The sequence below is a fragment of the Rattus norvegicus genome, chromosome 1 (genome assembly GCF_036323735.1).
Source record: "Rattus norvegicus strain BN/NHsdMcwi chromosome 1, GRCr8, whole genome shotgun sequence".
NCBI lineage: Eukaryota > Metazoa > Chordata > Mammalia > Rodentia > Muridae > Rattus > Rattus norvegicus.
Genome location: NC_086019.1, coordinates 267,635,881 through 267,648,013, shown reverse-complemented (window position 1 = coordinate 267,648,013; position 12,133 = coordinate 267,635,881). Strand labels below are relative to the sequence as shown.

Genomic DNA, 12,133 nt, shown 5'->3' with positions numbered 1-12,133 from the left:
CTTATAGAATGAAACACTGCTTTGAACTTAATATCAGCATCCTTGTGTAACATTTCATCCATGAGGTAATTTTACAAAGAACTTTTGCCTAAGAAGATATAAAAGGCTAAAGGAAGAAATAAAGTGTAGCTGTGTCTATGTATGTATATGTCTGTCTGTCTATATGTATGAATATATGCACAAGTACATAGGTATATGTGTATGCATACATGTATTCATGTGTACTTGTGAAATTGATGAGACAGGTGGTCAAGCCTGATGAGAGGAGGTGTATGGAAGGAGAGAGGGAGAGGGGCAGGGAGAGGGAGAGAGAAGGGGAGGGGAGGGGGGAGGGGGAGAGAGAAAGAGAGAAGCACAAATGTGAGCATGCCTGCTGACTTTTTTCCTTTCTTTTTTGACTCATAAAAAGTTAACAAACTCCAAGCCTATTGCCTGGCCACCAAGAGGCCCTTGAGCCAAAGAGAAAGGAGCCCAAGTAACTAAGCCATTTTCTTTTTCTTTTTTTTTTTTTTTTTTTTTTTTTGGTTCTTTTTTTCGGAGCTTGGGACCGAACCCAGGGCCTTGTGCTTGCTAAGCAAGCGCTCTACCACTGAGCTAAATCCCCAACCCCAAGCAGAACTCTTTTTTTTTCTTTTTTTTTTTTTCTTTTTTTTCCCCCTGGAGCTGGGAACCGAACCCAGGGCCTTGCGCTTGCTAGGCAAGCGCTCTACCCCTGAGCTAAATCCCCAACCCCTAAGCCATTTTCTTAATCCCCTGCTGCTATCAGCAGGAATTAAGTTGCCAGAAACCACCAACTTCTGGCCCCAGACAAAGAATTAAACTGCCAGAAGCCAGCAGCTTTGGCCCCAGTTGCTGACACCATACCCCCTTTGGGCCCTCGCAGTTGACCCAGCCCCAAGGGTGTGAGAGCAGCAGAGCTGGCCAAGCCCCTCCTGGGTTGCAGCACTTGGCAGGTGGGCCCCACACCTCCATTGGGCAGCACAGTGGAGTTGGCTCTGGAGCCATGGGTGTGGGCAAGCAGGGCTTGAGAGCATTCGAACAGGAGAGCTGACCCTCCCTACTGCTCCTGGGTGCAGGTCTATCTGGGGCAACACTGGAGAGCTTGCTCTAGTGGTGCAGATAAGAGAAAGCAAGTGAACCACCCAAGCCCAGACCCATTCCAAAATCTACATCATCTGTGAACTGCTGGAGTGCTTGAAAGGGCCAGTCCTGCTGATCCAAAGACATAGGATCTCCACGACACAGAACAACAGGATAACTGAGAGGAGTCCAGATGAGGATCCATACTGATGGTGTCACAGAAGCCAGAGATTGAGAACAGGACTGATGACTCATTATAATGAACATTCGTAAGTTCAAGAAGATGTGTGGGCAGAGGGATATGGTGTGGGACACACGGTGACACTCACTCTACAGCATCCACGACGAGGTGTTTCCTATGCTTTAATTTGCTTTTGTTTGTTTGTTTGTGTACTTTTATTTTGGGGTGCATATAAGGGTGCAGGATGGAGACAAGAGCATGGGAAGATGAGTGGGACTGGGGTACCTGGTATGAAATAAAGAATCAATTAAAATACAAAAAATAGACAAGGTCATTTAACCCATGAAGCTGATCAATCCAAATTAATGCAGAGAATGCATGTAAGACCTTGCCAAACAATGAAACAAACACCAGGCCATACATGTGATCCTGTGACCTGACTGCTGTAAATACATGTGACTGCACAGGCACCATATGCTCATGCTCATGCACACAGACCCCAATGGGATGCTCATACAACTTTAAAACGTCATCATGCTTTAAGCTTTTACTGAATTATTCTTCAATCAAATATCCCAATCTCATAATTTAAATATGTATACATATTTGGACAATATGTATGTAAAATGCACATTTGCCAGTGCGTCTGTTAGAGAAGTTCTGCCCCTCTGACCAGCTCAGCTGTGACTTTCATGGTCGAGGCTATCGAATGCCTTTGCTATTGCCTAAAAACATGCTCGGACTCTCTCATTAGCAGATGCAGATTAATTTTTGTGCATTTCCACTGCAAAAGCTCTTCATAAACCCACATTATCTTTTAAGTGTTCAGAGGGGGAAAATCTTATATTGACTTTGTAGATTTCCTTCTAACACAAGCTTCTTATTATACCAATCATACAAATACTAGCTATACAACATGTAAATCACCCAGAAAAGAAGAAGTTTTATTGATAAAAGAGAAAGGCCTGCAACACTTAAAATGGTCATTTTTGTACCATTTAGAAGAAGAAGAAACAAAACACTACCATAGTGGTACACACGTGTAATCCCAAGAGCTGGGTGGTGAGGCAGGAGGAGGCAGGAAAATGGAGTTTGTAGTCAACTTTGGCTGTACAATGAGACACTGTCACAAAATTAATAATAATAATAATAAGTGAATAAATAAAAATGTGGGGTGGAAGAAGGAAGGACAACTAAGCACTGTGTAAACTTCAGTGACTTTCAGGCTCTGTCACTGGGATAAGTGTGTATCAGGCCCACATGCTTCTACTATGCTACGAAGAAACAGAAGGCAATTCCCAGATTAGTGAGACAAACATGTCTCCCTGAGGTTCCCCGTGGATTTCTGTCTTGGTTTCATGGTTACAATCATCGAAACATAATTTCTAAACCTTTGCTAACTCTGTCTCTCATAATCTTGAATTCACCAAAACTAAATAGAAATATAGAAATGAACATGACACAGTATTTCCTCATTGAACAAGTAGATCAGTGAAATAAAAAACCCTTATCAAAAGTTAAAGCCTCACAGTCTATAGCAGCCAGTGTGTGTTGACTGTGGGTCTCAGGCCTGTGCCCAGGCCTTCACTCCCTGTCTTCCACTCTCTTCCCCAGCAGCCAACAGCCCAGCTCACTTCCCTGCTTTCCTACCTTCCCTGTGGGGTATCTCTTTAATTTTTCCTCTTGTGTTTCCATTGCTTCTATCCATGTTCAATCCTCCTCCCCTGCACCCTCTCTCTGTCACTGATCCCAGTCACAGTCCCTTTCTGCTTGTCTTACCTGCGCCCTGGTAGCCTGTAATCTGTCACTGCTTTTTACTAAAGCCACCCACTGGCTTCCTAATGAACACAATAAACCTAAAACCCTTCTTGTGGCCTAAGTGACCTCAATAGAGCCCCTCCTCACTCTGCCACCTCAAACCTGCCAAGCTTTCATCTACCTGAAGACCACTGTAATTAATCTTTTCCTCCCTCCCCCAAAATTATCAGTTTCCTACTGAACCTGCCTGCTTCCCTACCCTGTGGTGAGCAGTAACCCTTCCCATGTATCCAGGTATCTGTTGAGATGTTCTGGGATGCATGTGCCCTGCAATCCGATAAATGCTGTGGTAGTAAATAAATGGAAAAGGAGGAATGGACGAACTATGGAGGGTTGATTTCCTCTGCTCCTTGGTTCTCAGGGCTTGGGCTTTGTTAAATCCTGTTCATTCACACTGAGATCCTCTATTAACATCATCTAGTGAGGCAGATTCTTCTATTGCCAACCTTACACTATAAATATGGAGACTGAGACATAGGTGATCGCTTGCCCAAGTCCGCCAACCCAGCAAGTAGAAATGAGCCTCTAAGCTCCTGCTTGTCAACACTCACACATCTCTGCCTTCTGTCCTCAGGATTTTACAGATGAAGTTAGTCAATCAGTTATACAAACTTTCAAGGAGTTTCTGATGAATTAGCCCTGTTTCTGGATTACAGGACAAACCCCGAATATTCTCCAACCACTTCGTCCTACACAGCTTGGTCCTAGAGACATAACTGGGGCAATGAGGGATGAAGACAACACAGACACACAGACAGACACACCACCTACAGTGAAGCTGTGGTTTGGTGGGCTGTGCTTCCTCTGATGGGACAGCACCAGCTGTACAAGCAGCTCAGAACCCATGGGCTTCTGTCAGGCACAGCACTGGGGTGGGACCAGCTGGGCTCAGTGAGAGGCCTCTAGGGTTGCAGCCTCAGGTTGTGGTTACCAAGGAGGAAGCTGCAGGTGCACACACTGCTGCTGAGCCTCCCCAAGAGGAAGGCAATGTCATTTCCTGTCCTTGACCTGCCCTGCCCACGTCACCTATACACCCTTACACGGGACCTAGCCCACTCTGTGAAGTCCCTCAAGGCTTCTTCTGCTTCTGTCTCCAAGTCTGCACATTTGGCTTGTATTAACTAATCCCACCATAATCAAAACAGAATCTTTGACATAAATAAGCACTGTGATCTTTCTAACTAGGGAAGCAGTATAACAGAAGGGCCCCTTATATCCTTGCTATTGTAAAAGACTAAGTTGGTACTCTGCATTAAAGTTGGCATCAAATCACCTGAAAAACAGACTAACTCTGAAAAAATATAAACTATAATACTTACACACTTTTTACACACATGCACGCACACACACACACTCCTACCTTTGTGCCTAGTTTTTGTTATATAGAGTCTAATATTTTCATTCAACCTCAATCTGAAAATTTTAAGTAGAAAATTGCAGAAATAAATTTTATTGTGGAACATTTTAGCCACCGTTCAACTTATTACTAGTGGTGATCACTTATGATGCATAATTTATGGATTGAACACTCAGAGGAATGTATGCTTATAAAACAACACTATAGGGCTGGAGAGATGGCTCAGTGGTTAAGAGCACTGACTGCTCAGGGTTGGGGATTTAGCTCAGTGGTAGAGCGCTTGCCTAGCAAGCGCAAGGCCCTGGGTTCGGTTCCCAGCTCCGGAAAAAAAAAAAAAAAAGAAAAAAAAGAAAAGAAAAAGAGCACTGACTGCTCTCCCAGAGGTCCTGAGTTCAATTCCCAGCAACCACATGGTGGCTCACAACCATCTGTAATGGGATCTGATGCCCTCTTCTGCTGTGTCTGAAGACAGCTACAGTGTACTCATATAAATAAAAATTTAAAAACAAAACAAAACAGTACAGAGTAGATTTGGGACTCTGACTCCATGCAGCCACTGGGGTCCTGGAACGTTCCTCACCTGTGGGGAGAAGGACTGTACAGTATGTGACTTGCTGTGCAAAGACACTGTACAATTCCAGACCACAGCTGCCATAGGCTCGTGGAAGCACAGAAAGTAAACTGGGTAAGGAGGGGTCACTGAAGACATGGACAGGCTCGCTGGTGTGCTCTAGTAACCAACAGGAAAAGTACAACTGTAGCAAGGGGTGACTTCCCTACACTCCCAGCACTGACACAGAAGGCCTCATTTGTGTCATCAGAGCTGAGGAGTGCTCTGGCCTAAACTCTAATAGTGCCAAGTCCTCAAAATACTGCTGTCAACATCAGATCTACCCTGAAAAGAGATCAAACCTGAGATATAAGAAAAGTGCAGAAAGTATAGAATTCAATATTCCTTCAGACATACACATAAAGTGTTTAATCCAAATTAAAAATGTAAGTGGCTTAACTTTGGCCTTTTTGATGTGATTCAATAAATCTAATGCAGATTTATCTTTGTCTAATGTAGTAGCTTCTTGATATTCCATTGATGCAAGGTTGATCTTTTTTCCAAAATCCTAATGTTCAACACTTTTATTTGCTTTATCCTCAGGGCTTTTTATGAAATACACTAATGAGAGAAAATACATACACCGAAAGCTTTAAAATGTAAACTGATGAACACTGGTATCATGTCAGTAAGTACTAAAGTAAGAAATGGATGAGGCATGCACTGATGCGTCTTTTCCAAACTTCCTACTACTATTTGTGAAGGAAAAGCATTCTCTCCCAGAGTCGGACGTTTTGTATTAACTTAGGGGAGACACCTGTGACCCAGTGACAAAGCCAGAACTCATACTGGAAGCCTGTCCACAGCCAAGAACTGTGACACCAGTAGACTCTGCCATTTAACAAGTGCCCAAGACTGAGAGCAGACTGTCATCGTAGAAACCCCTCCCTCGTCGCATGCATTACCTCAGAGGCTGATATTTTATCCTTATAAAACTTAATTCAAAATTAAATTGCAAGTGTTTTCTCACAGTCTCTTACAGTGGTAGCCAGGGGCAACACACGGGTAATTGCAAGCATTAGTTCGGCTTTGTGGACAGATCTCCTGTGAGACTGATGTGGCAGCTCCACTGACCTCTCTGTGTGTTCAGCAATGTGGCTGTGTTTTCTGTGAATGCTTGGAAGTATGGCAGCTTCTTCTAAACAATGCTGGCAAATGTGACCATGAACAATCATCAAACAGAAGGTCTCCTCCCCTGCACTGACGGCGGGGTGTCGTCAGTCGCTCAGACTTCAGTCATTATTGCGTTACACAGAAAGAGTAAAGCACAGACGCACTCCACACAGGAAACGTTTCTGCTTCTTAGGAACTGAACCAGAGTAAATGTCAAGTACCCATGAGGTAAGGAAGGAGGCTGTGCTCTTATTCTAGACTGCAGACATACTAACTGTTACAACGACAGGGAGAGCTGCATTAACTCCTGAGACAGGCGTAGACAGAGTAGGACTGAACCCCAGTCTGTTCTGCACTGGGGGCTGACACGCGGTGTGCGAGGCCAGGGGAGGTCTGCCTATCAGCAAGTTTCATGGTACATATAGATGGAAATGATGACTTTATCTGGGGCTTTAAAGCACACTCTCACTTTATCCTGCATCCACTTAACTCAAAACACAAAACTCTGTGAATAAGGACTAAAAGCCACTTACCGCACACACTCGGGGTCATGTTGAGGCTTTTCTCTTATTTTGATTTTTTCTGCCTCTAGATGTTTGGTGATACAAATGGCTTCAGTCTCTTCATCTTTAAGAACTAAAACAATTAAGAAAATTCCTAAAATCATTGAAGAACTGAATACAGGTTATCTTCAGTGACTCTTTAAAAAACTCTTACCTTTCATGCTGTATATCAAATACACATAACAGCGATTTTTATTTTCTAATTTAGCATGCAATTAAAGGCACAAAAGATCTTTACAGAACCTGGGTATAATGAGTACCAGCTCTAGCAAGGCCCGTGGTGCAGGTCTGTTACCTCAGCTATGTAAGAAGCTAAGGCAGGAGGAGCGTTGCAAGTTCAAGGACTGCATGGGCAACTTAAGACTTTTCTTGAAGTTCAAAATAGTAAAGCACTGAGGATACGCTCGTGCTGAGTGTCTGAGCACCTCAAGTAGCTTGTGCAGCCTGTGCAACCTAAAGTCAGTCCCCATAACTGGAAAAACAAACAAAACAGACAAAGCTAGCTCCCACACTGCCCGAGTCAGTTGTGTGTGATCCATTCCTCCCACACAGCAACAGCAGCAGCACTGTCCACAGGGACAGCACAGTTTTAGACAACTGGTGCAGCAAGCTGTACACACAATGCTGTATTTGTCAGCAGGGCAAACGAACCCAGGAAGCTAGTACCTTTAAGCTTTTTCTGGAGAGTAAATAATTCTTGTAACAGTTCACTTTTTAGCTTTTGAAGTTCCTGTAACTGGCCACTGTTATATTCCATTGACTTCATCTCTAGAAACAAATAGAGTTAGCATCACAAAGTTACCCAGGGATAAATTTAATCACAGAGTTGAACAATCTGTACACTGAAAACCATCCCTGATGAGACACTGAAGACAGAACTAAACACAAACAGCCTGTCTGTTAATCAGAATCGATACCGTTAAACTACCCAGACTCCCAGAGCAGAGCACACGTGCAGTGCCACCCCCATAAAAACACTAACAACAGTCACTCATGGAAATAGAGATACAAATCTGCAAATATAGAAAGACAAATACAAGAAAACACTTAGGCTTTGGTGTCTTTGAATAGATCATCGTGACTAATCTTTCGTCATTCCATAAAAATCCAGGTAGCATATGGTCGCAACAGGCCTCCCCTGATCACTTCAGGAGCTGTCTTTAGTAAACTAACCAGCATGCAGCAATCACCAGAATGACAGACTAGCAAAATGAAAGTAGAAATATGCCATTAACATCAAATAAAAGAAAAATCTCACAACTTGCCAGGATGCTAAGAAAGCCACACCTCGCAAGTGACACTCAAGAGGACATCCACAGAATGTCCTGCCGTGACTACAGCTAGTGCCATGCCACTTGAGTTTCTTCTACCTCCTGCCTGCTCCAAGACAACACCAACTGACCGCATGCCTGTCCCCTAGTTTGTAGTTTTCATCTGTTGCCAAGATTTGGGGACTCCAATCACACATTCCATAGGTCTCTGAGTTTTATCTCCACTGTTTCTGCGCTCTCTGGCTTCAATACCTTCTAAGGAACTGTACTCACCAGATACCATGAGCCCCTGGTGTTCCTTTGTTTTTATAAGACACCTCTTACTCAGATATAACTCAACAACTGCATAATTAGCCCTTTGGTATCAGACCCTTGTCGACTCCCACTGTTTGGGAGAGCTCCATGACCCCACTTCTGTTAGCATTCCTTAGTTTGCCCATCCTCCTCCTCCTGGGCGCTCACTGTTGCACTTGCTGTTTGGATGGGTTTGCCTGTTCCGGTCACTGAACCAAAGCAGCCCAGTATGCACACTTCTGTGTCTGGGTTACTTTACACAGTGCAGTGAGTTTAAGATCTATGCTGTACATGTACCTGTGCTTTATTCTTTTTTTAAATGAGACCCCCAAATTTTATTATATAGATTATCTTGTTTGGTCACTCAGCAGCTGACACACTCTGTGGTTGGGGCTACTTTGGTGCTTCTGTGAACACATTTGTACAAGTTCTCATGTCTTTCCTAATCTTTTGGGGTTAACCGCTTAAGTGTTTTGTCCATTTAAAATCTGGCTATCCCAGTGTTGGTGAGCTGCCATGTTCTGGCTCAGATGACAAGGTGATTTACAAATGATTTCACAGGCCTTTTCCCCATGTAGACAGCATCTAAATTATCTATGCTTTGTGCATAAGTCTTAATAATGCTTTTACCTAAGGTCATGGAATTACATCTGCATTCTGTTTTAGGTATTCTCTGTCTCTGGCTCCCATGTTTAGGCCTTTGATTCATCTTGAGCGACATCTTGTGCAGAATCAGACGATGCTCAACTCACCATGTTGCATGTGACTGCCCAGTGTTAACATTGTAACACTTCCCAGTGAAGTATGTGAGTATCCTCATCACAAACTATCTGACTGCAGGTGACCTTGTTTCTTGACTTTAATTACATCTAACTGAGCGACATGGCCGCCTTTTACCAATACCACGGCACCTTTATTACTTCTCGTCTATGGAAGTTTGTAACTGGGGAGTCTGAGTCCGTCCTCATGGACATCAGTGTCAGCGTGCTGGCTGTTTTTCAGCCATCTAGCTAATTTTGATAACGTGCTGTTGCTTCTTTCTCCCTCATCTGGTAGTGTGGCCATCTCAAAAGTACTGTGTTCCAGTCTATAATCACAGACTTCACAAAAGTTTAGTTCTTGGGTTCCCTCCAATGATGTTGTCTGTACCTCTTGTCATGTGTATCTTGAACTTCTACTGAATGCATTCCTAAGTATTTTAGTTTTTTGATATTATTGTATTCATATTTGTATTGTGTTGGATTTTCTTTTACATTTTTAAATAATTACTGTGTGTGAATACTGGCCTGAACGCATGTGTATGCCTGCAGAGGTCAGAGGAGGTTATCTGATCCCCTGAATCTGGAGTTACAGATGCTTGTGAGGCACTGTGAGAGCTGGAAACTGAATGTGGATCTTCTTCAAGAGCAACCCCTAACCCCTGGCTCCCTGTGATAATATCTCCCATGCTGGTCACCCCACAACTCTGCTGGGCTTGCTGGCCTCAAGAGCTTCTTGGCTTCCTTGGGATTTCACAGGCGAAGGGTTAGACTGTCAGTTGGGACACACACCTAAGAGAAACAGTTCTATGGAGGAAAGGCTCATTCTGCCTCTCAGTCTCAGAGGTTTAGTCCAAGGCCTTTTGGCTCTACTCTTGGAGGTGTGAGGTAGAAACAGGAGATGGGATCAAGTACTCTTTGAAGGCACTCCCTGTGTGGCCTCTTCCTCCAAATGGATCCTAACTCCTACTAGCCGAGTCAGCCAGGAGTTCATGATCTAATCATCTCTTATCAGCAGCTGGGGACCAGGCCTTGAACACACTTCACACCTGAACCATTAACACAAGCCTGCTTCTTCACATACGCAATCCCTTATTCTTCCTTTTCTTCCCGGACTTGTAGTGAGAATCTCCAGGCCTGAGCTGTGTGGCCATGGCTAGTGTGGATGCACTGACTCTGCTCTTAGGTGGGCAACTTTTCCTTCTTTATGGTCAAGCACAGCATCAGCTTTGAGATTTCCTCAAATTCCCTTCAGGCTGAGGAAAGTCCCTTCTAGTTTTAGCTAACTAGATGTTTTATCAGGGCCTATCACTAGATCTTGCCAATTATTTTTTTCTTTTTTCTTTTTTCTTTTCTTTTTTTTTTTTTTTTTTTTTTTTTTTTTTGGAGCTGGGGACCGAACCCAGGGCCTTGCGCTTGCTAGGCAAGCACTCTACCACTAAGCTAAATCCCCAACCCCTGCCAATTATTTTTCTATGCTTATTTTTTATTAGGGCCTGTTTAGCTCTCCATTTCACTCATGTCCCTGAACACTTTTACTCTTACTGGGGCAGGTTTTACTTTCCCTTCTAATGGCATCGTCTCTGTCATTGGCTTACATCTGGCTGAGCCACTTGCCTCACTGCCCTAAGCTACAATCTGCATGTCAGACACCATGTTCACTGTAGACCGTGTGAGCCCTGCTTCCATCTACAGTTTGCTGCACTCACACTGATAAGTGGGCAAGCTGCTTTGGGGTCAGGTTTATCACGTTTTTAAAAGGGTGATTCTATGGGAACATTTAATCATAGGCTATTTTTATTGTCTTTTTTCATACATATGTTACTTTTTATTGTGTAAAAGTGTTCGCTGTGTGTATGAATGTGTGCTATATATGGTCAGATAGGACACTGAATCTTCTGGAACTAGAGGTACACGTGGTTGTGAGGCACTGTGCAGGTACTAGGACTGTACTGAGTCCTCGTCAAGAGAACAGTTGCTCTTAACCACTGAGCCGTCCCACTGCTCTGTCATCGTGAGTGGAAACTGTCCACACCACATGCAATCACCCTTTCACTGAGCAGCATGTAATAGGTTCACAAGAAAACATGTGGAGCTTAACTCAATGGCTCACAGTTGCCTTTAAATATCTGTCTCTAGCCAGGAGCGCTGGCTCAGTAAGAGCCCTTGTTCTTGCAGGGGATCCAGGTTCGGTTCCCAGTGTCTGCATGCAGCTCAGGACCAGGGAGCTGACTCCACCTCTGCCCTCTTCAGGCTCCTGCATGCACGTGAGGCAGACACGTTGGCATCAACACACAAAGTAAAGTTACTATACTCTCAAAATATTTGTTTCTGTTCATTAACTAAGATGTCTATGAAAAACAAAAACCTCAAGGCTGTCCCCTACTTCTTTCTTCAATGAGAGGAGCGGAGCAAATGGTTCACTGGTGTGCTCAGGACGAACATGGGCCTTCCGACCCCATGGGGCCTCAGCATGGCAGTCAGCGCTGTCCGTGCGCTCCCACAGCCAGCCTGCTCATACTTAGACAAGAACAATGGAGACATTTTGGATTTAAATATCCCAGAGACAGAGAATGTGATGTTTTCAGTCCTCTCTCTCCCTCTCTAACCTAAATAATCTGAAGATTTACCTGTCTGGCTGTCTGTCCAATTGTCTATCTATTTAATTTGCCAGTAAAACATTAGGTGTGAGGAAATATATACAACAAGGCACACAGAAAGAAAGATCTGGTATATCACAGGGTGCCTTGGGAGGCTAAGCCTAGTTTCTCCTTGATAGGTGGGTATTTTCACGGTCCTTGGGTTCTTCCTTCTCCACTTATGTTCGGTCAGTTTGAAAATAGATGGAGTCTGGTAGAACCTACGACTAGCAGGAAGAAGCCTGTCCAGCTCTTAGTCTTGGGTTTGAAGGCTGAGGGGAAAATCTTCTCAGCTCACCATCTATGTAGACATGGCTCTCTTTTCTTGAAGACTGATTTAAGAACAAAAGAAAACAAATGGACCACCTCCCAGCAAACCTCCCAAAACTGAAGAATTAAATCCTGTGTTTTAGGGTAAGTTTTCCTCTCCATTTTCCTACTGCCTCATT

General features: G+C 43.8%; 1 protein-coding gene across 7 annotated transcripts in view; it reads right to left on the bottom strand.

Moving 5' to 3' along the window:
• Positions 1-12,133, bottom strand: part of Ccdc172 (coiled-coil domain containing 172) — a 46,228-nt gene that overhangs the window by 13,555 nt on the left and 20,540 nt on the right. For all 7 annotated transcript variants that reach the window (XM_039084726.2, XM_039084731.2, XM_039084738.2 and 4 more), the window contains 2 exons: positions 7,389-7,490; positions 6,693-6,795 (listed from right to left, as the gene is read on the bottom strand). In XM_039084726.2, coding sequence (XP_038940654.1) covers positions 6,693-6,795; positions 7,389-7,490 — 205 coding nt within the window. The remainder of the gene's footprint in view (positions 1-6,692; positions 6,796-7,388; positions 7,491-12,133) is intronic.